Source organism: Panthera tigris, chromosome A1 (genome assembly GCF_018350195.1).
Source record: "Panthera tigris isolate Pti1 chromosome A1, P.tigris_Pti1_mat1.1, whole genome shotgun sequence".
Classification (NCBI taxonomy): domain Eukaryota; kingdom Metazoa; phylum Chordata; class Mammalia; order Carnivora; family Felidae; genus Panthera; species Panthera tigris.
In genome coordinates this window covers 237,741,606-237,767,091 of record NC_056660.1, presented here as the reverse complement: position 1 = coordinate 237,767,091, position 25,486 = coordinate 237,741,606, and the positions used below count along the sequence as shown (strand labels likewise).

At 62.3% G+C, this 25,486-nt stretch overlaps 2 protein-coding genes and 1 long non-coding RNA gene across 11 annotated transcripts in view; 1 reads left to right on the top strand and 2 right to left on the bottom strand.

The window, feature by feature from the left end:
- LOC102966506 (tubulin polymerization promoting protein) overlaps positions 1-19,610 on the bottom strand; it is a 28,436-nt gene extending 8,826 nt beyond the window's left edge. For 2 of the 5 annotated variants that reach the window (XM_042998164.1, XM_042998186.1), the window contains exons 1-2: positions 18,648-18,711; positions 5,037-5,357 (exon numbers count right to left, since the gene is read on the bottom strand). In XM_042998164.1, the coding sequence (XP_042854098.1) occupies positions 5,037-5,353 (317 nt within the window). In that variant the 5' untranslated portion in view covers positions 5,354-5,357; positions 18,648-18,711. The other 3 variants (XM_042998180.1, XM_042998177.1, XM_042998170.1) reach the window with 3 other exon arrangements.
- Positions 767-2,348, top strand: LOC122241559. Its single transcript, XR_006221809.1, has 2 exons — positions 767-1,293; positions 1,951-2,348. It is a non-coding gene; the product is annotated as an uncharacterized LOC122241559 (long non-coding RNA).
- A 5,020-nt stretch (positions 19,611-24,630) lies between the features above and the next one.
- LOC102963810 (palmitoyltransferase ZDHHC11-like) overlaps positions 24,631-25,486 on the bottom strand; it is a 35,389-nt gene continuing 34,533 nt past the window's right edge. For 4 of the 5 annotated variants that reach the window (XM_042998140.1, XM_042998137.1, XM_042998146.1 and 1 more), the window contains one exon: positions 24,631-25,396. In XM_042998140.1, coding sequence (XP_042854074.1) covers positions 24,689-25,396 — 708 coding nt within the window. In that variant the 3' untranslated portion in view covers positions 24,631-24,688. The remainder of the gene's footprint in view (positions 25,397-25,486) is intronic. The other variant, XM_042998155.1, reaches the window with a different exon arrangement.

Here is a 25,486-nt window from a genome sequence, read left to right as displayed (position 1 = left end):
CAAGGGCCAGCAACTCCCCGATTCCAGACGCAGCAGGCTGCCCACCGCGGAGGCCCTGCGTGGCCTCGGGCCAGGAGAGGGCCCCCACAGAGAAGGCCTCAGCCACGTGGCCGTCCTGACCCCGCCGCTCACCCCGAATGCCCACGCTCACTCGCCCCCTGCCTGGACAGCGTGGGCCCTGGGCAGACCCGGCACAGGGGAGCCCCCGTCCCTGGTGTCTCTGGGATGTGCCCGCACACACGGGGCCCTGCCAGCCTCCCCCGGACCTCCGGTGGACGCCCCCGCCCCACAATCGTGGTGGACCGGCGGCGGGCAGCATCTGGACTGTGTTCTGTGGGGAAGGCTCAGCTCTGTTATTCCCGCTTCCTGCCTCGGACAAGTCCCACCACGTCCGGGCCGTGGCCATGTCCCGGCTGGGGCCACGGGGTGTGTGGCAAGAATGGAGCCGGTCAGTGGCCGACAGGCCCCAGGGAGCCCCGCCAAGGTGCTTCTTCCTAACCTGAGACCCAGACGCCAGCATCATGTTGCAGGAAACACGGCCCCTCACTCTGAACACACAGCAACCCCAAAATAGGCGCGTGCATGGGCCAGGAGGCCGCCCTCTGCCCCCCTCAGGCCGGGCCCGCCACCTGCACCCCACGCGAGCACACGGGCAGAACTGAGGCGACGCTGTCGTCCAGGCGCCCCACGCGGGGCTGTCAGGGTGCTATTCGTGCTGGGCACACAGAGTCTGGATTAATTAGTATTTCAGACCCACCGAGGTCTGCCCCTCGGGGCGGAGAGGGTGCCAGAAGGCTTTGTCTTGGTAACAATAGCGTTCAATCGAGACCTGGAGTGGAGCCGCAAGAAATTTGTTTAAAATTTAACACATAGTAACATCAAAACAAACAAGCGCTGCCGTGGCAACAGGACCTAAACAAAGCCTGCAGATACCCGGGCTGGCGCCACCGCCCGCAGAGCCATGGCAACCGCCTGCAAACAGAGCGGGATCTCCTCCACCAGTCAGCGGCTGTGGCTCCGCATCCGCGGCTCCCACGAGGCGAGGACGCTTCTGCCACGGCTGCCACTTGGAACAAGTGTGACCCCAGACCCCATCGATCAGGACGTGCACGTCCCGCCCAAGACCACCCTCGTCACGAGGCCAAAGAAAAGCAGATCCAAACGGTCTCCTTGGGACCTCCCAGCGTCCTCTAACCCTGCAGCCTTCCCTTGGGACCCCACGACCCCGCCCGGGACACCATCCACCTCCCCTTCCAGGGACAAGGCACGATGCCCCTGCCACACCCTCCCAAGGTGACCAGCAAGCCTACCCGGGCACGGGCCCTGCCCGCACCTGCCCCCTTGTAGGGGCCCCAGTGGCCACCACAGGCCCGTGTGACTGCGTTGTGACCACAACCCCTTGCTGGGCTGGGGCCCCCCACTGCCCACCCATCAGACGACTTCCCCCTCCCGATGCGAGCCGGGGCAGAGACACCAGGGGTCCCAAGCAGCCCCCGATGCGAGCCGGGGCAGAGACACCAGGGGTCCCAAGCAGCCCTGGGCTCTGCAATGTGGAGCCCTCTGTGCCCAGGGGCCGGGGGCCGAGCCTTGGCCCCAAGCTTCTGAGCGGCTGACGCCCTGCCTCCTGGGACGGGGACTGCAACCAGATGGGGTTCCCTTACGGGTGCTCACACCAGGGCCCGCGTCCCACTCCCTGGGTGGCGGGCTGCCCACGCCTCCTGCACGCAGGAGGGCACCCGTCCTCTGAGTGAGCCACCTCCCCACCCCCGGGGCTGTGGAGAGCCTGAGTTCTACCTGTGAGCACACATGCCTGCGTACGTGCACACGTGTGTCCTGGGAGCCGTGTGCGTGTATGTGCTTCTGTGCACACGAGTGTGGGCTGTGAGTGCGTGTGTGCACACGTGTGCAAATGCCTGTGCGCAGTAGCGTGGAGGCAACTTTCTGTGACAGGAATGAAAGGTGACGGAAGGAAGGGCTGCCATCACCCGTCCCGACAGTTCGACGTCTGGGCCGGCGCCGAGGGTGTGGGACCCCTGGCGTGTTACTGGCTGTGCCTTCCCCGCCCTGTTGAAACCCTCCCCGAGGGACACGGCTCTGAGGTTCCTCTGCTCCCGGCCTGCCCATGTCTCCTGGATGCGTGCGGTTTCCCAAGGTCAGTGCTGAAGGCCTGAAGACACGCCCAGGGGAGAAATGGGGGCCATGCTGGGCCTCATCGGGGTCCCTGCCCCCCAGCTCAGGACACGTGGGCCCCCTGGGGCTCCTGCTGCCCCCACCCCAGCAGTGTGAGCACACGGTAAACACGGCTGCCCTCCTGTCCCTCCCGCTTGGGGTGCCGGAGCACGGCTGCACCGCGGAACGAGTTCTGTGCTAGAGTCACCTTCGGAGGCAGCCGCGGGCTCCGTCTGGCCCTGGGGGTCGGCCAACGGCGGCACCACACGCCCGAGACCGGCTGGCCGTGGCGACCGTCCACGGGAACCACACACCACAGATCTGGCTCGTGTTTCTTAGCAAGGAGAGCAGGCCAGCACCCCCCCACCCTACCCCCCACCCCGGCAGAGGACACAGCACCTCGGGCTGGAACCCGGTCCCTGGTGATGATGGCATCTCCGAAGTCAGGTATCAGTCCCCTTGGTCACAACCCGGGGGCCACAGGGACGGCAAATGTGCAGACCCCAAGGTGGGGACACAGAGGGCTGGTCCCTGCCAGCTGCCAGACTGCCATCCCGGGCAGTGGGTAGAGGCAGGCTCCGTGTGGCTCCCCGGTCCCCAAAGGTCCTGAAGCCCCCAACCTGGAGACACGGGGGAAAGAACCACGATGCGGCCCCTCCCCGGCCCCCTCCCCGGTGGACGCCAAGTAGGAACACTTTAGCACCTTCTGGGCTGAGGTGGCCCGCCCCTGCCCCTCTTGGGAATGTCCTTGACCCCGAGGCCACACTTGCCAGAGGCTCCCAGAGTCTGGCCCCTGCTCTGTGGGGGTGACCCTGGGGATCAGGCAGACCCAGCCGGGGAGCGCACAGCTTCTCATCTCCAGGGTGCAGCCTGTAGCCAAGGAGGGACTAGAAGACGCCCCAAGGACACAGCAAGAGAGGTCGGGAACCCGCGCCCCAGGTGCGTGGGGGTTCAGGTGGGCTGGGCCTCTGTGAGGAGGTGGGACGGCACCAGTCAGGGTCCAGCAGGTCTGCGAGCAGGGCGGCGATGGGCAGGGGTCAGCCCCGAGGCTCAGGCCGGGGTCAGTGTGACAAAGTGACCAGGAGACCCAGCACACCCCAGAGGGCAGGTCCCACGCAGCCGAACCCCACACGGACACTGAAGGCCAAGACGCGTGGAGGAGGGGGGGACCAGAGCGCCCAGCCAGGCACGGGGCGGGGGGGGGGGCAGACAGGGTGGGGGCAGGAGGGGGCACGGATCAGAGGAACAGAGGGGAGCGGGGGCAGAGGTGGGGGGCTCATTTGTCCACACCGGCTCCTCCACTGGGCTGTCTCCTCAGCCTCCACAGGTGGGAGGTGCGGGGCCGGGGGGGGTGGGGGGGGGGCACAGGCGACAGAATGGACGTTTGGGCCCAGACGCCGCCGCGTGGACACCCAGTCAGAGGAGCGGTCCGTCTGCTGGAGAGAGGTCCAGGTTCGGGGACTCAGGCACCAGGGCTCTACAGACCAGGGAGCCGATGAGGGACCCAGGAGGTCCGGAGTGCGCACCTGCCCTCCGCCCGGGGCCCTGCCCCACAGACACTGCGCAGGTCGGCGGGCGGAGGGGCGGGGACACCGGGCCTCTGGGGGTTCTGGCCCACACCGTCGGCAGAACATCTCCGGGGCTCCCAGGGCGTCACCTGGCCCTGGCGATGGAGTGTCTACCTGGGACCCCAAACCAACCACAGAGCACCTCCCGCCCTGCACCCCGCCTTTCCCTCCTCCTCCTCCCCCTGCACCCTGCCTTCCCCTCCTCCTCCCCCCGCCTTCACCTCCTCCTCCTCCCCCTGCACCCCACCTTCCCCTCCTCCTCCTCTCCGTGCACCCCACCTTTACCTCCTCATCCCCCCTGCACCCCAGCCCTGTCCCTTCCCCTCTGACCCTAGGCCTTGGGAGTGGAGTGCTCACTAGAATCCCTTTCCCTCAGCTGTGGTCTCCTTGGGGCCTCTGCCCGGACCCTGAATTCTGACTGGTTCCTCCTCTGGCACCAAGTCCCCTCCACTTGGCGGGTGGTCTGGGTCCTGAGGGTTGGTTTTCTCGTGGGGCAACTCTACCCTCCTGCAGCCTCCCAGCTCTAGAGGAGAAGGCTGCCCCCGTGGCCGGTGGTCACTGTGAGGACAGGCACGAGTGTTTGCCCAGGAAAGCAGGCAGACCTCCCTGGATAGACACACCATGTCTGGTGACACGGAGGCACAGCCGCTGGGGACACACAGGGAGGAAACCATCCACCGCTGAATGTACAGGGAGGGCACAGGGCCGTCCCAGGAAACATGCCCAGGTCACGGGGACGTGCAGCTAAGGCATCACAGTAACTGAGATGGACACGTATCAGAAAGAAGCTATTTTCCCACAAGTGTGACCTACACCGAGATCGCTAGATGCCAGGCAGCCTTGGGCGTGCTGTGACATTTCTCGGGTGGGTCCTCAGGCTGGGAGGGTGGGAGGCGGGGGAGGGTGTCCTCGGGCCGCAGAAGCGCCCAGAGGAACGGGGAAGGCACGTAACCACGCCTGACGCTCTCTCCAGCATCCAGGAGGAAGGACACGCGCACGCGTGCAGGAAGCACATGGGCTCACTGCTCACAGCCACCGGGTCCGCGGCGACGACGCTGCATCAGAGTTCGGGTGTGAACACCTCCCCAGGCTCGAGGGTGCGAGGCACCTGTCATGCCCGAGGGGCAGGCTTCTCAGCTCTGCGCCAGCTCCAGGGACACCCGCCAGCCCCGGCCAAATCCTGGGCATCTTATCCGGAGAAGGGACGGGTCAGGGGCACTGGCACATCCCACCCCCTCACTGCCAGCTGAACACAACGCCCACCGGGAGTCCTGAGTGCGAGGCCTGGGGGGCACTTACTTGATTTTGCTGAAGACGATGTCCACGTCAGTGACGGTCACATTCTTCCCATCGATGACCTGGCAATCCTTACACAGCTTCGACCAGTTCTTGCCATGCATCTCCCTCCCGGTGGCCCTGGTGTCCCCGTGCACGGCAAAGCGCCGGAAAGCCTCCTCCAGGGCGCTGAGCTCTGGGGCCGCAGCGGCCGCCCCTTCGCCGGCACCTTCTGTCTCCAGTGACAGCCTCTTGGCCGCTCTGTCCTTTGCGGAGTCCCCCGGGGACTTGGGGGGTGTCTTGTTGGCGGCCTTGGCGGCCTTGGCCTTGCTGTCAGCCATGTTGCTGGAAGAGGAAGGGGAGAAAGGGGTCACCACGCTTCTACAGAGCCATGCGTAGGGCAGGAGGCTGGCCGCCCATGTCACAGTGGGCACCCAGGATGGGGCAGGTCCCTCGGGCATCAAGCTACTGCCAGGCACTCTGCCCCTCCCAGTGCTGGCCCCCGCCAGGCGCCCGGTGGTTGGATGAGGGCTGTCCCCAAACAGCCAACGTCCACGGGGAAGCACCCAATCCGGCCTCCTGTGGGCTCGGCGCCCCTCCTGTCACTCCCCTACTGGCCACTGTGTCAGTGTCTCCTCCCTGGGCCACATCTGCTTGACTCTCCAGAAAGATATCCTCCCAAGGGACCTGACAGTGATGGGGAGGGAGACCCAGAACCGTGGGCTGCGGACCTAGTGCAGGCACATGGCGGGAGTGGGAGTGTGGCAGACGTTGCCCCAGGGTGGGGACCACATGTGGGGCCCCTCATCAGGAGCCCAGCGGAGGCTGCCCTGCCCTATCCACGGGTCTCTGCCTTCGTGGGGCACCTGATCCCCGAGGCCGGTGGGTCCCTGTGGGGCCCCCGCCCTGTGTCACGGCCAGCGGCCCAGACAGGAGCCTGAGATGTCCGAGCCCCACCGAGGTGTGTGACCGAGCCCCCAGAAGTCACTTCCCAGGGGAGCAGTGGGTGGCCGTCCGTGCCCCAGGGGGCTCGGCAAGAGCAGAGTGCCCCCAGGGCACACGCAGAGTCCTGAGCGGCAAGCATGTGGTGAGTCCTCAGTTCAGTGAGCGTCCCCTCCCAGTCTGGGCTGGGGGCCCTGGCTGGCCCAGAGGAAGCCAGGACGGGCACCTGAGACCGGGGTCACCCGTGCCCACCCGGTCAGCAAAGCCGGTGCAGGTCTGGACTGACGGCTCTCGAGGCCACCCATGCCCTCTCCTCCAGGCGGCCCCCTGTGGATGCACAGGGAGCAGACCCTCTAGGCTCCCGCAGGCCCGCCCAGGGACAGGAACCCGGCGCCTGCCTTGGGAGTGCCTGCCCTCAGAGGGACCCACAGCAGAGGCCGGGTGACACCCAGTTACTTCCAGTGTTATCGCTGACCCCATTTCTCTGAAAAAGGAGCTTCTTAGGGCAGAGGGAGGAGGAGTCACATGCGTTCTGCGTGTCCTTTCCTATCCTTTGATAAATCCATGTGCTATGTGACGAGATAATGACACGATTAGTTTGTAAAAGCCCGAGAGCTCTAGCAGAGGCTTCCTGGAATACGGAGCTGTCGAGAGAGGCCTGTCTGTGCCGCGGATGGCAGCCCGGACCTGCGGGCACGGGTCTCCGGGTCACCCGAGGAGAGCCCTTACCTTGCAGGGCACAAATCAGCACACAGTGGGGGGGCGGGCCCCTCACGTGTGACCAGGTACGACCAGGGATGCCCAGGGATCACTCTGGCTGGCCAGAGACCTGGCGGTCCGAATGCCCTGCCCACTCCCTCCATGTGAGGACTTCCCCCAGCTCAGGACCGCCCCAAGAGTTCCCTACACCCCCACGACCCCCCACTCTCTGTGAAACCCTTGAGTCTCTCTCCTTGCCCTCACCTGCTTTCCTGAAAAAAAACCCAGACTGTTTGGGGATGTGTAAGAATCGGGGTGGGGAGGGGGGGAAGTGAGGAGGGGGAGGAAGTCAGCACAGGGGGGTGGGGAGGAAGTGAGCGCAGGGGGGTGGGGAGGAAGTGAGGAGGGGGAGGAAGTGAGTGCAGGGGGGTGGGGAGGAAGTGAGCGCAGGGGGGTGGGGAGGAAGTGAGTGCAGGGGGGTGGGGAGGAAGTGAGGAGGGGGAGGAAGTGAGTGCAGGGGGGTGGGGAGGAAGTGAGCGCAGGGGGGTGGGGAGGAAGTGAGTGCAGGGGGGTGGGGAGGAAGTGAGGAGGGGGAGGAAGTGAGTGCAGGGGGGTGGGGAGGAAGTGAGTGCAGGGGGGTGGGGAGGAAGTGAGGAGGGGGAGGAAGTGAGCGCAGGGGGGTGGGGAGGAAGTGAGTGCAGGGGGGTGGGGAGGAAGCGAGGAGGGGGAGGAAGTGAGCGCAGGGGGGTGGGGAGGAAGTGAGGAGGGGGAGGAAGTGAGTGCAGGGGGGTGGGGAGGAAGCGAGGAGGGGGAGGAAGTGAGGAGGGGGAGGAAGTGAGCGCAGGGGGGTGGGCAGGAAGTGAGGAGGGGGAGGAAGTGAGCGCAGGGGGGTGGGGAGGAAGTGAGGAGGGGGAGGAAGTGAGCGCAGGGGGGTGGGGAGGAAGCGAGCGCAGGGGGGTGGGGAGGAAGTGAGGAGGGGGAGGAAGCGAGTGCAGGGGGTGGGGAGGAAGTGAGGAGGGGGAGGAAGCACCCAGGTCTCCTGCGAGCCATCCCCCTGGGCCAGAAGGGTCAGGAGCAGGCAGCTGATAAACACCCACACTGGGTGTGGGGAGACTGTGTTACTGGATTTGCACTTTCAAAGAAGGGCCTGGAGAGGCCCTGCCAAGGTGGAATTAGGGACCGGGGGGGGGGGGGGCCAGAGGGCAGCCCCTGCCAGCGGGCCCCATACAGACCCGGGTGGGCCTGAGCCCCAGTGTGTGCCAGACAGGGATCATCCCGCCACCGGGAAAGGCTGTCTCTCAGACGCCACGTGGTCTCCCCGGCCCCCACCCCCCGGGAGCCATCGAGGCCCCAAAGAGGCACCAGGCCAAGGCCCCCATTTCCAAAATGAGTCGGGCCCCAATTCAGAAGGACTCTCCCTGGCGACCTCCTTAAGCCTCGACTGCCTAAAGCGAAACTTACAGAAGAGGTGACACGGGACAGACCCCGACAGACCACTGTCAGCTGCCACACGGACATCAGCACACAGAATTCCTGACCAGGAATTCCCTGACCTGCAATTCCCTGTTAGTGATGTTCCCGCAACAGAAACAGGTGTGTCTGTGAGCAGGCGCAGGTGTCTGTGAGCAGGCGCAGGTGTCTGTGAGCAGGACCAGGTGTCTGTGAGCAGGACCAGGTGTCTGTGAGCAGGACCAGGTGTCTGTGAGCAGGTGCAGGTGTCTGTGAGCAGGACCAGGTGTCTGTGAGCAGGACCAGGTGTCTGTGAGCAGGCGCAGGTGTCTGTGAGCAGGACCAGGTGTCTGTGAGCAGGCGCAGGTGTCTGTGAGCAGGACCAGGTGTCTGTGAGCAGGCGCAGGTGTCTGTGAGCAGGACCAGGTGTCTGTGAGCAGGACCAGGTGTCTGTGAGCAGGTGCAGGTGTCTGTGAGCAGGACCAGGTGTCTGTGAGCAGGACCAGGTGTCTGTGAGCAGGACCAGGTGTCTGTGAGCAGGCGCAGGTGTCTGTGAGCAGGACCAGGTGTCTGTGAGCAGGACCAGGTGTCTGTGAGCAGGACCAGGTGTCTGTGAGCAGGACCAGGTGTCTGTGAGCAGGTGCAGGTGTCTGTGAGCAGGACCAGGTGTCTGTGAGCAGGCGCAGGTGTCTGTGAGCAGGACCAGGTGTCTGTGAGCAGGACCAGGTGTCTGTGAGCAGGTGCAGGTGTCTGTGAGCAGGCGCAGGTGTCTGTGAGCAGGACCAGGTGTCTGTGAGCAGGACCAGGTGTCTGTGAGCAGGACCAGGTGTCTGTGAGCAGGACCAGGTGTCTGTGAGCAGGCGCAGGTGTCTGTGAGCAGGACCAGGTGTCTGTGAGCAGGACCAGGTGTCTGTGAGCAGGACCAGGTGTCTCTGAGCAGGCGCAGGTGTCTCTGAGCAGGCGCAGGTGTCTGTGAGCAGGTGCAGGTGTCTGTGAGCAGGACCAGGTGTCTGTGAGCAGGACCAGGTGTCTGTGAGCAGGACCAGGTGTCTGTGAGCAGGCGCAGGTGTCTGTGAGCAGGACCAGGTGTCTGTGAGCAGGACCAGGTGTCTCTGAGCAGGACCAGGTGTCTCTGAGCAGGCGCAGGTGTCTGTGAGCAGGACCAGGTGTCTGTGAGCAGGTGCAGGTGTCTGTGAGCAGGACCAGGTGTCTGTGAGCAGGACCAGGTGTCTGTGAGCAGGCGCAGGTGTCTGTGAGCAGGACCAGGTGTCTGTGAGCAGGACCAGGTGTCTGTGAGCAGGTGCAGGTGTCTGTGAGCAGGACCAGGTGTCTGTGAGCAGGACCAGGTGTCTGTGAGCAGGACCAGGTGTCTGTGAGCAGGTGCAGGTGTCTGTGAGCAGGACCAGGTGTCTGTGAGCAGGCGCAGGTGTCTGTGAGCAGGACCAGGTGTCTGTGAGCAGGCGCAGGTGTCTGTGAGCAGGACCAGGTGTCTGTGAGCAGGACCAGGTGTCTGTGAGCAGGACCAGGTGTCTGTGAGCAGGACCAGGTGTCTCTGAGCAGGCGCAGGTGTCTGTGAGCAGGACCAGGTGTCTGTGAGCAGGCTCTGTGGGAGAGCTGCTCTTACACTAGAATCAGAGACCAGGGATGGCGTGCAGGGTGGGGTGAGGTGGGGGCCGGCAGGACGCCTGTGTCTGGGAATCCGGACAGGCCGCAGGGAAGCCAGAGCTCACCCAGACCCCTGTCCCCCAGTCCTCCACATGCCGCTGGCTTCTGTCACTCTTCCTGGGGGCTGCGTGAGCCCCTCCTCTGGCCCCATCTCCCCGGGAACCTCTGGCCCGGAGGTGGGCAGCCCCCCAGAGACCCTGTCTGAGAAACGCCAGCCCCTCCTCCCGCCCACCTGCCCCTGGGCCCCCGCTCTGAGAGGGGGGAGAGCCCACCAGTGTGACCCCGAGTCCCCCAGCACACTCCCGGGCTCTGTCCCGACTCCTGGAACTCCACGTTGGTGTCCTTGAAGGAGCCAGGTCCTGCCCAGCTGGCACCCCGGTGTCCTGAGCTGGCCTCCCCGTGCTGCTGGGGTGCGGCGTGAGTCCAGGCCCCCGAAACAGGGGGAACCGGTGTCCTCCTCGGGGACAGCCTGCGGCCACAAACCCAGAAGAGGCGGATATTCTTCACAAAATAACAGGGCTGGGGTGTCCTGAAGCCTTGGAGCCCACCGCGTTCCCTGGAGAATTCCCTATTTGCGTGCAGGGGCAGGGACACGGGCCTGCGGGCCTGTGTGGAGGCTGCTCGCCCCGCCAAGCCCCTTGGCTCCCAGAAGTGCCCGCCCACGAAAGGCAGGATCTTGTTCAGGGTTCTTGCCTTAACCTCTTCCGCTAAAGGCACAGCGCCAGCCCCTCTGGGTGCATTGGAGTCTGCGCGGGACACACCGTGTTGCGAGTGGAACTGAGAACCGGGCTCTGGGCCCCTGAGGGACACCCCAGGCCCTGCAGGGGGACAGGGACCCTGGGGGCGGGCGCAGCACAGGGAAGCTTCTGGAAGCCACTCTGGCTCTCCCCGAGTCCCCGCTCAGTGTCCCTGCTGTTCACTCCCACGTCTCCCGGACCTTGACACCTCGTTCCAGGCCAGCGAAAGCTCTAGGTGCTGAAGCCCCGGGGATGGTCGCTGGGCCCACCGACAGGACGCCGGGGCCCAGGGTCCAGACCGAGACCCCATTTCTGTGCCAGAACCCTCGAGGGGCCTGGCCGCACAAGCATAAAGCGGGATCCTGCTCAGACCTCACGGGCGGCCAGGAGCGCAGCTGGGGACGGGGGCTGAGCCAAGGAAACCACGAGGAGGCCGTGGGAGGCACCTTACCGGATGCCACCAGACTCTCAGCGACAACGCGGGGACGGCGAACAAAAGGCGCAGACACAAGAGAACGACAACAAGAGACACGCTCCTTGCCCCTCTGAGGCTTCCAGGCAGACCCTGCGGGATGCGGCGGGCAGAGGCACCGAGGCCCCCGGGCTGGCCCTTTCCAGAACACTTCACGCGGCTTGCCTCCCTGCTCTCCACCTTCTACCAGGGCCCAGAGCCCACCTGGAGGCTCAGGCCCCGGCATCAGGGTCTAGAGGCGCGTCGCCCTGGCTGCTGCCCCTGGGGGAACAAAGGCACTCGTCCCCGCTGAGGGCCGCTCTGGGCGGTGAGAGCCTCCCGGGCGGACAAAGCGGGCTTTCTGAGCTGCACATTCCCGAGAAACACTGGGGCAGCCAGGAATCCCACCCTCCACAGGACACAGCCCCAGTGCGAGAGCTGGCGTGACCTGGGCTGTGTGAGCAGGATACGGCTCAGGTCCCAGATCCCGTAGCCTGAGGCCACTGGCCCCGACAGGTCCCCCGGGGCCAGGCTGTCCAGGCCCTGAGGCCAGGCCATCGTGTGTTCCCAGTCAGAAGACTAAACTGAGTTCTCTCCAATGGAAAAACACGAGCAGAGCACCAAGCTCGTGTCTTGTCTGTGTCCCCGAACATCCCGGGGCCAGGGACCTGTCCTGCACTGTCCCGCAGCAAGGTTGCCTTGGGAGCCCCAGCCTCTGACCTGGGGAGCTGCTGCCCAGCTGGTGGGTCGGGCTTAGGGGCAGCCAGCACAGGGGGGCCAGGCTGGACGGGGCTGGGGGGCCGGGAGGGACGGGGCTGGGGGCTGGGCAGCCAGCACAGGGGGGCCAGGACAGGCTGTGTGCTCTCCAAAAGGTGACCTTGTGGGGCAGAAGCCTTTCCAGTAAGGGAGACTGAGGAAGGCAGGGCATCTTCAAACCACACCTACCCCTTGAGGACCTCTGGGTGGCTCTCCCCAGCCCCTTAACAGCGGGACATTCTCCTGTCACCACGAAGCCAGGGATTTCGGGGGGACCCGCTTCCCTCAGAGAGTTTCATAGAGAATCCAAAGCCACAGCTTACCAGGAGTGTGAAGCAGACCATGTCTGCATGTGGATCTCAGAAAATGAGGGCTGTGGGGGCCAAGGGGCAGCCCCAAAGGGCACCACGGCACACCCCCAGTCCCGAAAGAGGGCCTCAGAACCAAGGAGAGCGGAGTGGCGTGGGAGGGTGGCCCCCGGGCACCAGCAGGGACAGAGAAGGGGGCTCAGCCCACCTGGGCCCTCTGGGGTCTCCGAGACGGCTGCCCAGGCCCACACTAGCCCGTGGCTCACCGTCTGGGCCACGGGTTCTCTAAGACCTGTCCTAAGATGCTCTGCCCACAAGTCCCAGCCACGACACGGGAAACACTGAAGCCCTGAGTGTGCGGGTGCCGCGTTTCCCACACTTTACACTCTGGTCCTGGTGGGCTGAACCGGAGGGAGACTTGAGGCTCCCGGACAGATGTCCCCGGGCAGGTGGCGCCCTACGGGTTGGATGAGGACACAGATGGAAACTTCTAGCCGCTCAGTCACCCAGCGCCTGGCCCCACAAGTGCCCGGCCAGGGGTCTCTGTCAGCGCCTGCAGGCAGCCTGAGGGCAAGTGGAGTGGGCTGAGAGGCGGCCCCGAGAAAGGAACGGCCACATCCTAACCCCCAGAACTGTGAATGTGACCTTGTTTGGAGAAAGGGTCTTTGCAGGCGTCATCAAGCTGAAGATACCAAGGCGAGGTCTGATTTGCCTGGAGGCCCTGAACCCAATGACAAGTGCTCTGGGAAGCAGACACACAGACATGGGGGAGGCCACGTGATGACAGAGCCACAGCCCTGGAACCCCAGGAGCTGGAAGAGGCAGGAAGGACCCTCCCCAAGACCCTCCGGAGGGAGCGAGATCCCCCGGCCCCCAGCCCCAAGCCTCTGGCCCCAGCACTGAGAGAAGATAAACGTCCGTGTGTTAAGTCACCGTTTTGTGGCTCTTTGTCACAGCCACCTCGGAGCACTCAGGGGACCAGAGAGACCAGAGGAGGAGCGTTCCCCCACAGATAACAGTGCGTGGAGGAGAGAAGCCAGGGGCCGTGGCCCAGAGGGCCCAGAGGATCAGGCGGGCCGGGTTCCAAAGGCCCCTGGAGGACAGGCTCCCAGTGCAGGACAGCCATATGACACCTGCCTGCTGGGATCCCTGCTCTGGCCTCAAGTTGCAGGCACTGGGCACAGGAAGAGGCGGCTCACACAGCCTGTTGCTTTAGGAAAGGCTTAAAGCCCATGCTGGGGCAGTGGCCGGCGGGGGGGGGGGGGGGGGGGGGCGGGTCCTACACAGCCCTGCTGCAGGGGCGAGGCGGCCAGGTCCGGCCTCGGTGGGAGCCAGAGTCACTCCACACCGCAAGCAGATCTGAGGAGCTGCCCATGGATACAAAAACTGTCCTTCACAATCCTAAACAAAACATTAACCAACGGAATCCCGTCAGAGATAAAAAGGATCAACACTTTGCAGTCAAGTTGGGGCCGGGCCGGGAATGTGGCTAAATGTGAGGGTCACACTAATGCCACCGTCATAAACGCAGGGAGAGCATCTGGCAGAGGTCAGCATCTATGCATCATGCGAATTCTTAGGAAATCGAAAAAAGAGGAAAACTCCTTAATCTGAGAAAAAGGGCCACCTGCAAAAAAACTGAAAAAAGCCGCCACACTTGAAATATTGAAAGCGTTTGTTTTTAAGTTGGGGCAAGTACTGTATTCCCCATGTCAGTACAGAAAGACAAGAAAAGGAAATGAAGATATAAAAATTGTTAGGGAAAAAAACTCATCATCTGCAGTTTCTAGGGTTGTGCACACACCAAACCCAAAGGGATCCCAGGACGATTATTAGAACCAGTGAGTGAGTCTAGTGGTGTTTCTGGATACGTGGTCAACACACAAAAGGCCATTTCATTTCTGCGTAACAGCAAAGACGCACAGTCAAAAGCATTTAGAAATGCAACATTTAAAATATGAAGAAATACAAGTTCCTAGGAACACCGCTCACAGAGGGCGCACAGACAGTCAACACAGAAAACTCGGCCACTGAAGGAAACGAAAGGCCTAAATGATGACGTTATGAACATGGGTTGGAATCTACGTACAGAAAGATGTCAACTGTCCTTAAATTCGACCACAGTCTTAACTTAATCTGGATAAAAACTCCGACAGCTTTTGTGTCTAGTATCTAGATGCACTGAGCTGACATATGTGGGAGAAGGGCTGTGAATACACAGTGATCTTAAAAGAAAGACAAGATTTGCTCCATGGGCATGGAGACTCGAGAGGAAGGTCTGGAAGCAGAGACAGCACCAACGGGACAGAACCACCAATGGGAGGGACGCCAGAGCCCAAACACATGCGCACACATGTGTGACAAGGTGGCCCTGCAGAAAAAAGGGAGGAGCATATTTTCAGTAAATGGCAGATGCAGGGGAGACGGGGCATCGGCACCACCCTTCAGGCGCTCCGAGGACTGAAGTAGGAGAGGCAAAATCCTCACGAAGGTGAGGGCCGAGGGTATCTGACGTCCTGGGGAGAGAGAAAGATCCGCTGCACAAGCCTCAAAAATCACTGCCCTTAAAGGAAACCATTCTAGGGTGGCAGCAGGCTGAAATCAAGAACTTCTGTTCATCAAAAAATATCACCGATGGAGAGAAAAGGGAAGCCACGGGGTAGGAGAAGATACAAATATGGGCTCGTCTCCAGAACCCGTAAAGGACCCTACAACTCAATGAGAAAAAGGCAGCAAGTCCAGAGAAGCAGCCAGGGGCCCCTGCCGGGGTGGAAGGCCCAGTGGGGCAGGGCCTGCAGGGTGTCAGGAGAACGGAGCCTCAGCCCCCGAGGACGCGGGGGACAGCTGACCGAGCAGCAGGAATCAGAACCAGGGCGCAGCGGGCGGCGCGGCCGAGGGGGGGCCGTCCACCCACAGACGTGCCACCTGCTGCCACGGAAAGGGTGCAGCGAGTCCCGAGGGAGCAGGCCAGGGGCCGTCAAAGGCCGAGGGGCACAGGGCCAGGGGCCCCAGGGGCTGCCACAACTGGTCCTCCGAAGCACCGAGAAGAGGGGCCACCCTTGAGCGTCTCCCACCCACCAGCTCCGGCCCCTCAAGCCAGGGGCACTTCCCCAGCTGGCTGGACCGTGGGACACAGCCACACGACAAAGAACCAGGCTCCCCTGTTCCCTCGAGGGACAGGCAAACGTTCCAGAGAGACCCCACACAGAGACAGGGGAGCCTCGTGCCAGTCACTCAACCCAGACTCAACTAAGCAGGGCAGCCTCGGGTGGTCCTGTCTGGCCGGCAGACCCCTAGCCGAGGTCAGGGGATGGGGACCACTGTCCGTGCCAAGCCCTGCTGGCTGGCAGAGTCATGAGCAAAAGCAAACGGGGTCACTGTCTTAAAGCCCTGGTTTGGGGACAGTCTGTCCTACGGCATTAAATGACTGGAGCGGGGTCGAGGGTCAGTGAGTGCACGAAGCACGCACACCTGGATGGAGAAGGAGGGTGTGGGCGGGCTTTCTACAGACAGCTTGTGACGCAGGGCCGCAGGCACACTCGAGGAGCACCTGACTTAACGTCGGTTCTGGGCCCAGACCCACACCTGCACCGCACACCCCCCCCCACCCCGCCCCATGCAGGGGAGACAGCGGGGCATGTGGGGACTGCACGAGGTCACCCGGGGGCGCCGGCTGCTGGGTGTTGTCCCCACTGCAGTGGGGCTTCCCAGGTAAAGGCCACCTGGCCGGTGCTCAGCAGACATGCAATCACTCAGGTGTGACAGGGAGAGGTCTGGGGAAACGTGGCTCAGGGCAGGAGGTCACACGGAGCCCACGCGGGGGCACTGCACTTACGCCAAGAGAACCGGAGACACAGGCACCCTGGGGACATGCTGGAGACCTGCAGGGACATGTGGGGACACACAGGGACACACGCTGGGGACACACGGGTGCGCCCCACCACAGACGCAGCAGGAGGAGTGGGAAAGGCTCCAGGAGGTTTTAACACCTAGGCTTCAGCGAAGGTAAGAACCCATCATTCCTCACCACAAACCTAATTAAAAACAAGAAAAAGTCGGTGTGGACGTGCTCCTCCCAGGACCGGCTGGCAGGTCCCGCTGCTGAGAGAAGCCAGGGCCGGGGGCGAGGGCGGGGAAGGCAGAAAACTGTCACTGCCTTACACTCCGTGCAAGACTTTGGGCTCTTCACCAAAGAAGGCCCTGTGTTTGGACGCTAAATTACACCTCCCGGCTGACGGCCGTCCCGTGCTATTGCACAGTTCCAGGGAACGAGGAGCCTGGGAACAGACCGACACCCCACATCAGATGAGAGCGGGGGAGGAGGGAGGAGCGGCCCCCCCACAGGCGGCTCCTGGGGCTCCCACAGGGCCGCACCCTCACCCGAGGCCCCAGCAGGGCCGACCCCGCACCCCGCACTCTCCGCTGCCGCAAAGGGTCCCCCTGAAGACGCACTGCCGAGGGCAGACACCCGGGCTCCGTCCCCACCCAGAAAGGCTGGAGACCACGTCTGAGCCCCAGGCGCAGGTGCGCTCCATCCCCCCACCCCCTTGAGGCAAGGCTGCTGCTGACACACAGGGGAGCGTCTGCCGGTCCAGGGTCTGCGGGCTCAGGGGCACCCGCCCCGCCCCCACCGCCCTCCCGCCAGAGCCACTCTGAGCCCACAGAGGACCTGACACTTCAAGGTGCAGCAGGGCCCTTGCCTCGTGGTCCCAAGATCCCCAGACGTGCTCCTCCTGCCTCACCAGCAACATCACCAGCTATAAATAGGCCTGGCTTCCAGGCAGCGCAGCCTCTCCCAGAGGAAGCTTTTCATTCTCAGTCTCTCCTGCCGGGAGCACTCTGCGGCCCTGAGGACCGTCTGGCTGCTAAAAGCCTTCTCTGCATCCTCAAGCAGTGATGAGTGATTTGATTTTCTTTAAATTCTCCTGTGATTTACACAGTTTCCACCGTGAGTATTCATAACCTCGTATACGGTTTTACCACAGGTATTTACTGAGACTTCAAAGGATTCGGGAGATAAGAATGCAGCCAAGAGAGCTTCCCACGATCTCCATCACTTGATCCTTCCGGACTCACGGAGAGGGATTTTCTAACGTAGCACTTAAGTTATGGTACCTTTCTGACTCATGGAACCCTCTGGAAATCAGGAAAGCGGCAGACCCTTCCCCCAGGAGAATGCACATACCCTCCTACCGCAGGCAATTTGCAGACAAATTCACCAGCACCCCTCCCCCCAGAACCCTCGAGGAGCCCTGTGATTTGGACCATGTGACAGGAACAGTGGCTGGTACCAGAGACGGGGTCACAGAATCCAGCTTAATTAAGGCATCGGTCAAGCCGCTGTCTCGCTGCCCCACCCCCATTTCCTGCCTGTTCCAAGCTCTCTCCCCATCACTCCAAGCCCCTGTGGTCCCAGGGCACTCAGGATCCAGGTTGGCCTTTACCAATCACCTCCTAGGAGTGCGGCGCTGCCCTGGATTGTGCAGAGCTCCCCCGCCCCCCCACCTCCATTGGGTCCTCCCCGAGAGGCTGGCCATGGGGAGTCAGGACAGGCCTGCAGAGGGGGACATGGGAGCTGGGTCCTTTATCCATCGTCCCCGAGACCCTGCCGAGACCCTGCCGGTATCCAAAAAATGCCAGGTAAATTAACCACGAAATACGCAGATAGATGGCCACACTGTCAGCTTACCCTAAACGGTGTCTCATCTTCAGAGACACCAAACGCCTGTCGAAATAGTCATGAGCAGAGTGGCAGGAATGGCTTTTCTCCCCAGCTCATTTCGAGGCTGCATTTGCGTAACTGAAACCGCAGAATAAAGGGTTTCTCTGGTCCTGCTGCACAGGTGGGGCACTGCTCCCCAGAGGTGTGTGAGCAAACCTGCTGGCAGCCGATCTCTTCATCCTGACTGCCGGGTTCTGTGCTCACAGGCGATAAGAGAACGTGACACCCTCCGGGGAGGCTGCTGGAGTCGCACACTGTGCGGCTGACACTGTCACCTGGCGTGATAATGGTGACGCAAATGCGGCCGGAGAGGGGCCTGGGACCCCGAGGGGGCGGCACGGTCTCTGCCAAGGGACCACGCTCACTCTGGGCCCTCTGCGTGGCCCCGGGTCTCCCGGAATTGGGGCTGCCCGGCACTGGCTTCATTTCACACCCTCTACGCCCTAATTCCCTTCGGTCTTGCCACCCCAGGCCCGGGCGTCCGCGTAGCGGGACGTGGGGAGGCGGCAGCGGCGGCGGCGGCGGCGGCGGCGGCGGCGGCGGCGGCGGCGGGGAAAGGGGCTGCCGGGAGTGGGGGGGGGGCGGCTTCGTCGCGTGAAGCGCTGCCGCCCAGACAGGCCCAGCGTCTCATCCGGGGCCCACGCACCAACCACCTGTCCCTCGCAGCGGGGTCGCCCCCGCCCGCGCCCCTCGAGCCCCGGGACCCACGCCCCCGACGCAGCCCCCGGGGGCCTCAGCGCGCAGCACCGACCGCCAGGCAGCCCAGGGCCGGGGATGGGGGCGCACGGACGCAGGGGGCTGCAGCCAGGAGGAGGCGCGGCGGGCGCAGGTGGCAGGCGCGGCGGGCCCGGGCGGGGTGCGTGGTCCTGCGTCCGGCGCCCCGGACCGAGCTCTGCGGACGCTTACCTCGGAGATGCGGCCACTGCAGCGGGCGCCTCCGCGACTCGGCCGCGCGCGACCGGGTGTCCGGCGAGCGCCCGCGCCCCCGCCGCCCCGGGCCCGCCAGCCCCGCCCCGCGCGCCCCGACGGCCCGCCCTCGGCCCGCCCCGCCCCGCGCGCTCATTGGCCCGCCCCGCCCCGCGCGCTCATTGGCCCGCCCCCGGCCCACCCCGCCCCGCGCGCTCATTGGCCCGCCCCCGGCCCTGCCACACCCCCGGCCCCTCCCGGCCCGGGGAGCGCGCGGGGCGCACGGAGGCCGGCGGCGGCGCGGCTCTGCCTTACAAGGCCGGCGCGGCGCAGGGGCGTGGGAACCCCGCAGGGGAGGCGAGCCGGGGGCGGTGGGCTAGGGGCGGCCGCACCTGGCCCTCCGGGACCTCGGGAGACCCGCCCGCATCCCCGCGGCCGACAGCACGCGAGCGGACGGGCCTGCGGGGAGGGGCGGGGGGGACGGCGGGGCCCTGCCCTCTCCGCGGAGACTCGGGCCGACGAGGAGGCCCAATGTGGAGTAGGGTAGGGTCGGGGGTGCGGGCTGGGACCTCACGGAGGCGGCGCAGGGAGGCCCGGCGGGGAATGGGCCTCGTCCGGGAGATTGGGAGCAGCCGGAACGTGCAGCCGCGCCTGGGTGCGGTCAGGCTGTGCTGGGCCCCGGTGCAGCCGGAGCCACCCTCCCAGGGACAAGCAGCGGCTGCATCCCCAGCGCAGCCTGGAGACCCTGTTCTTCCTGCGCTCGAGGTGGGCCCGTCCTGCCTACCTGCGCACGCAGATCCGGAAATCTTCCAATGTCTCCTTCTCTTTTCTGGGTGAGGCCCGCTGCCCTTCCCCTCCAGGCTGGCCCCACTTGCTTAGTGCTGGGGCTTGGGGTGCAAGGGCCTCCCTGTCTGTCCTGCAGGACACCCTCCAGTGGAGAAGGCCGGTGGGGGGGCGGGGTGTGACCCTTCTTCCAGTTTCATTGCTGTGGCTCCCTTGGACCTCGCCAAGGAACCACAACCCCAGGTTCTGCCCTCCCCTCCTGGCTACAGAACCCCCACCCACATGCCCACCCAGTCTCTGTCCTTGGTCCATCTGGCACAAGACCCCCGCCCCCACCCAGGCTCTGTCCTTAACTCTCCCAGCTGCAGAGACCCCCCCACACACACACACCCCCTCCAGACTCTGCCCTGCTCCCAGAGCCCCATGAATCACAAGTGCCAGACTCTGCAGGTGGGATGCAGCTTTGGGGCTCACCTCAGAGATTCCGGCCTGCTCAGAGCCTGCACAGGCAGCTCACAAACCAGAGGGGGCGGTGGTGCAGGCTCTGCCGCAGTCCACTAGGCCACGGTGGGGAGGACGTGCTTTTCCTGACATTTCTGGAGCCAGGGACAGGCAGCCCTAGGGGCTCAGCCCCACCCCAGCCCCACAGAGGTCCTGGGTTCCACATGCCTCCTTTCAACCCTCTAGTTTCTACTTCCGCTTCAAACTGGTGGAAGATGGGCGGCCGTCTAGAGGTCTGTTCGTTGAGACTCAAGGTTCTGTTTGTTCCGGTCAGAGCTGGACAGCGTCTTCGCCGCATCCCACTCAGGCCTCAGCCTGCTTTCTCCTGGACATCACTACTAACGATGCAAGAGGAAGAAAGAAAAACATTGCACACTATGTTCCCACTGTCGTATCGGCCAAAGGTGACCGTTGAATCCATTTTGCAAGACCTGTTAGAGCTCTGACATAGACACAGGGTAATCTGCCAACAGAGGTGGGCACCAGGTTTCAGGAGCATAAATATTCAAGGAGCATAAATATTCAAGGAGCATTTTCCCTGGGAAGGAGAGGCAAGGCCTCGGGAGATGGGGACACCCTCAGGGCAGGGCGCTGGGGGAGCCCTCAGGGCCAGATGGGCAGAGTCACACCCGCGGAGGTCCTGCCCCCACATTCCAGGCGGGCTGGCGCCCTGCTTCTGGAGGGTGGAGACAGCATCATTGTCAGGACCAGCTATACATACGGGGCCTGGTCAGAATTCAAACCTGGGGCCCCTTGTGCAAAAATCGGTAGCACCCCCAGGATGGCAACAACGGAGTATTGAACAGAGCTCAGGGTCCCCCTCGGGGTCCTCGGCACACACAGCCCTGATTGCAGTCCTGCTGCCGGGCAACTCTTGGGACTCAGAGAGGTGGGGTAGTTGACACGAGGACACACAGAGGCATAGGGCAGGGCTGGCGCCCACAGCCCGTGCGTGTGATGCTTGCTTCAGAAACTTGCTTTTTCATCTTTATTTTTAAATGCAAACTTACTTATTTTGAGAGAGAGAGAGAGAGGTGGGAAGGGGCAGAGAGAGAGGGGGGGGTAGAGACAGAGAAGCCCAAGCAGGCCCCGCACTGTCAGCGCAGAGCCCGACACGGGGCTCGATCTCATGAATTGTGACATCATGACCTGAGCCAAAATTAACAGTTGGATGCTCAACCGACTGAGCCACCCAGGGAGCCCCAAACTTGCTTTTTTAGCTTATGAATTTATCCTTGCAATCCTAAACCTGGCCCTGGAGTGTGCACCAGAGGAGGCGTGTGAACGAGGTGGCTCTCTGGCTGCCCCTCTGGGAGGACGCGGTGCATCACCAAGTTATCGGGTGATGAAAACAGAAACAATCTGCCACCACTGAGATCCAAGCCCTTCAAGGAGCTGCTCCCACATGTGCATGAAAACCCGTCAGAAGGCAGCCATGGGGCAGAGAGGTGCCACAGCCTCCCAGGAAGCCTCCACGTGGTAACAAAATCTGTCCCTTAGTACGGTCCAGATCTGCCCCCAGTTAATCTAAGCCAGCGTTCCTCTGCGGCCTTCCGTGCACAGGACCACGTGCGCACCTCCTGGCTAGCGCAGCCATGCCTTCCACTCTGACACAGTGCTCCCCTCAAGAGTTCCGGGATGGGGTTCATCCCAGCGCCTCTCCACCTCCCGGGGACACAGCGGCTGAGCCTTTTAAGGTCCAGCAGACTCTGCTTCCGTGAGTGCGTTTTCTGCTCTTGCAGAGGAAAATGGGCCTTTGCGCAGCAGCGCGTACCGTCTGTCCCATTGTTCCGGAACAGGTTTTCGCGTCCAGATGAGGCGGGGTCACAGGAATCAGGTGTGCTCTCTCACATGGAGCAAAGGCAGCAAAGCACAGGACCCCTGAGCGGCAGGGTCCCCAGCAAGCGCCTGGGTATAGCCTCCAAGCGCCATGCAGGGTGACCGAACTCAAAGACGGAGTACAAAAGAAGACGGACCCAGAGCCCCGCGGGAGCCCCGTGAGAATGCAGCTGGGTCGAGCCGGCGTGTGCAGCGAGTGCGGAGGCCGAGCTCAAGACTCAGCATCCGGGGGGTGCCGACTGAGGCAACAGGGGAAGGAGACAACTTAGTGGGGGGCCATTAGCCCCACCCAAGGCACAAAGATCAAACTCTTTAACTGCATCTCGGAATGAATTTCGAGAATATTCATAAAAATACAGAAACACTCAGCACCCCATAAGGTGAACATCATGATTCCACGTAGCACTACCAGGGGTGCAAACCAGCAGGAAAATCAGATCCATGTGACAAGACCAGTCATCGGGGACCGACCCAGGACTGACACGAGGTATTAGCACAGCTAACTGCATTCCACGGGGCCTGAAAGTTAAGTTGAGACATGGGAGTCACAGCAGCACCACAGACTGAATTAGTAGGACTGAAAAACCACAGCGTGTGACATGGAAAATCCCCTGGACGGGCCAATGGCAGATTAGACACGGAACAAATGTAGCAACAGAAGCTACCCAAAGCGAAACAGGAAGAAGAGAATTAGAAAACCCGGATCGTCCGTGATCTGTGGGACAGCTTCAGGCAGCCTACCGTGTGCTTAATCGGGGTCCCCCCAAAAGCAGAGAGAATACTTGGGACAAGGGTGCAGAAAAGGTGTTAGAAAAATAACGGCCGAGATGTTTCCAAGTTTGACATAAACTATGACCCTATAACCCACAGACGAAAGAGGCTGGATGCTCCCCGACCATAAGGACCACAAGGGAAACGCTGCTGGCAGTGAGCAGGAAGGGGCAGGAACAGCCGGGAGACCGGCACAGTGTGAAGGGGCAGAGGAACAGAGGGGCGGCACGCCGAGGGTCCCTGGGTGGTAAGTGCGCTGAGGTGAGGCAGGGCAACCCAGGCTCCATTTCTCGAAAAGGTCCACGAGCCCCGGGAGAACACACACCTCCCAACAAGTGAGCCCGGGGTCCGCAGCCGTCCCGCGGATCAGGCTCGTTACTTGCGTCGTCCAAATCTGTGTCTTCACTGTGTGAAAACCTGGTGAGCCGACAGGAAGCACGAGGGGGTCAGGGTGAATGTCGCACCTGTTCCCGTGGCTCCTGTCCGTGTCTGCTTCGCACACTTCTCTCCGTTCTGTCTTCTCCAGTCACAGCACTGTGGGTTTGGTGGTAGTAAGCACAGTTCTCTGTCATCTACAAACGTGGTTTTACTTTTTCCGACGTGTGGCACTTCTGGGTATGTGACTCCAGGTCGACGGCTATTTTCTGTCACGCTTTGTGGAAGTCATTTCCTCCCTCTGTCCTTACAGCCAGGTCTGCTGTCCGTCTGCTCTTCCTCTGTCGGTGATCTTTCCTCTGGCTGTTCTTAAGGTCAGAGTGTCTCCGGCGCCCCGTGCTTCCGCACGGGAGGTCGAGGTGTAGATCTCCTCACCTGTGCGGCTGGCTGGACAAGAAGCCACCGGCACGTGTTTTGTGAGTCCTGGGCGACCCTGCCACTACAAAGTCCCTTCTCGGGGGCTTTGTGGACGCGTCTGAGGCCCACCTGCCCTCCGCGCCCGCCAGCCCTCCCTCCACGTGGCCCTCACGGCTGCATCCACATTCTGGCAACTTCTTCAGATTACTTTCCAGTTCAAGAACTCTCTCTTTGGCTATGTTTAATCTGGTGTTTAATTTATCCTAGCTTTTAACAAGTATATTTTTTATTTCTAAAAATTCTTTTCAACCTTTAAAAAATTTTTTTTAACGTTTATTTATTTTTGAGACAGAGACAGAGCATGAATGGGGGAGGGGCAGAGAGAGAGGGAGACACAGAATCGGAAGCAGGCTCCAGGCTCCCGGCTGTCAGCACAGAGCCCGACGCGGGGCGCGAACTCACGAGCTGTGAGATGGTGACCTGAGCTGCAGTCAGTCGCCCAACCGACTGATCCACCCACGCGCCCCAACTTTAAAAGATTCTGTGCATCCTCTTTAATATCCTGTATTTCTAATCCTTGAGGTTTCTGGGGGTCTGAATTCTCTTTTACTGTTTCTTGGCTCTCTCATGCGTGATGGTTTGTGATCTTTGGTTGTGAGCTTATCTGGACTGATCTTAAGCTCTGAAAATCTAGCTTCTTAACTTGGGCCAGTTTAGCTCAGTTTATTTCTGCCTGAGACTGGATTCATCCTGGATCCTTGCCCCCAGCTCTGTTCCGGGCTTCTGGATCAAGGCCTGGTTTCAAAGGAGCCACTGGTCCTGGACCACCTACCTATCAGCTCACTTTTGTTCTCCAGTTTTGGGGGGATTTTCTCACTTTGTATGAATCCAGGATGCAATGAAATTACATTTTCATGAGAGCACTAATTATCTTGTGGTGAAAAGTTCACCATAAAGCCAGAAGCCCTGGGGCTCCTGGGGGGGGGGCTCAGTGGGTTAAGCGTCTGACTCTTGGTTTTGGCTCAGGTCGTGATCTCACTGTTTATGAGTTCAAGACCCATATCAGGCTCTGTGCTGGTGGCATGGGGCCTGCCCCTCCCTTGCTCACTGTCTTTCTCTTTCAAAATAAATAGACTTAAAAAAAAAAAAAAGGCCAGAATCCCCTCCTCTGTATCACACCCCTCGTCCTCACTCTGGCCAGGACTCAGGCTGGGTGGGGGCAGGAGGGGCTTCGAAAAGGCCACTTGAAACCCAAGAATTTAAAGTTTACCAAGACTGATTTCAAGCTTATTGCCAATGAAATTATTTTTTATTATTTCGTATAACTAAGAAATTCTGAAGAATTTCCCTAAAGGCTACTTAGGTTCATAACAGTTGTCAACATTCCTAAGTAACACAAGTGAAAACACCACACCAAGTCTGTCCTGAATCTTGGAGCACGATGGGGACGTGTTCGGGAAATAGCGCAAGTCAGGGTGTGCACAGGCTCCCTTCTTTCCTGGACTCCGGATGCGGACCCAGCACTCCGCTTGGAGGAAGCCGGGCCATCGGCTGCCACCGGTGCCTGCGTAGAGGCGAGGGCTGCACTGCACCATGAACACAGCGGGAGCCCCTGCCGGCCTCAGGCCAGGCAGGCATCGTGGGAGTCGGGGTGAGCGCCTGCCCTGGACTCGGGGGCTTCCGTGGCAGGGCGGACACAAGTCGTGCTGACAGAGATATCCAGGTTGACCCTGGTCTCTCCCTAAGCATCGAGCGGGCCCTCTGCTTCCTGGCTGGATGGCGATGCCTGGCCCCAAGCCGCCTCTGCTGTCTGTCCTGGGAGCTAGATGTGCTGGAGATTGCACGCCTGCCCATCCGCTGGCTTCCTGGCGGTGGTGACAGTGGCAGGCTCCGTGCCCTGGACCTGCTGCCTCCGCAAGGGGACATCCAGGCGCAGCACATTCTGGCTGCTGGAGGGCAGTAGGTGCGGGAGCCTGAGTTTCTCCAGGGCCGCCTCCCGAGCCCGGATCTCTAAGGACACGGGTGTGTGGATGCCCATTTGGCCAGTGTGGGCTCCTTGGCTCCTGCAGAGCAAAAGAAAGTGCCATGAGCACCTGAGGGCGGTGAGCAGAGGGCGCGCCCAGTCCTTGGCCCCGGGTGCAGAACCGGCCCTC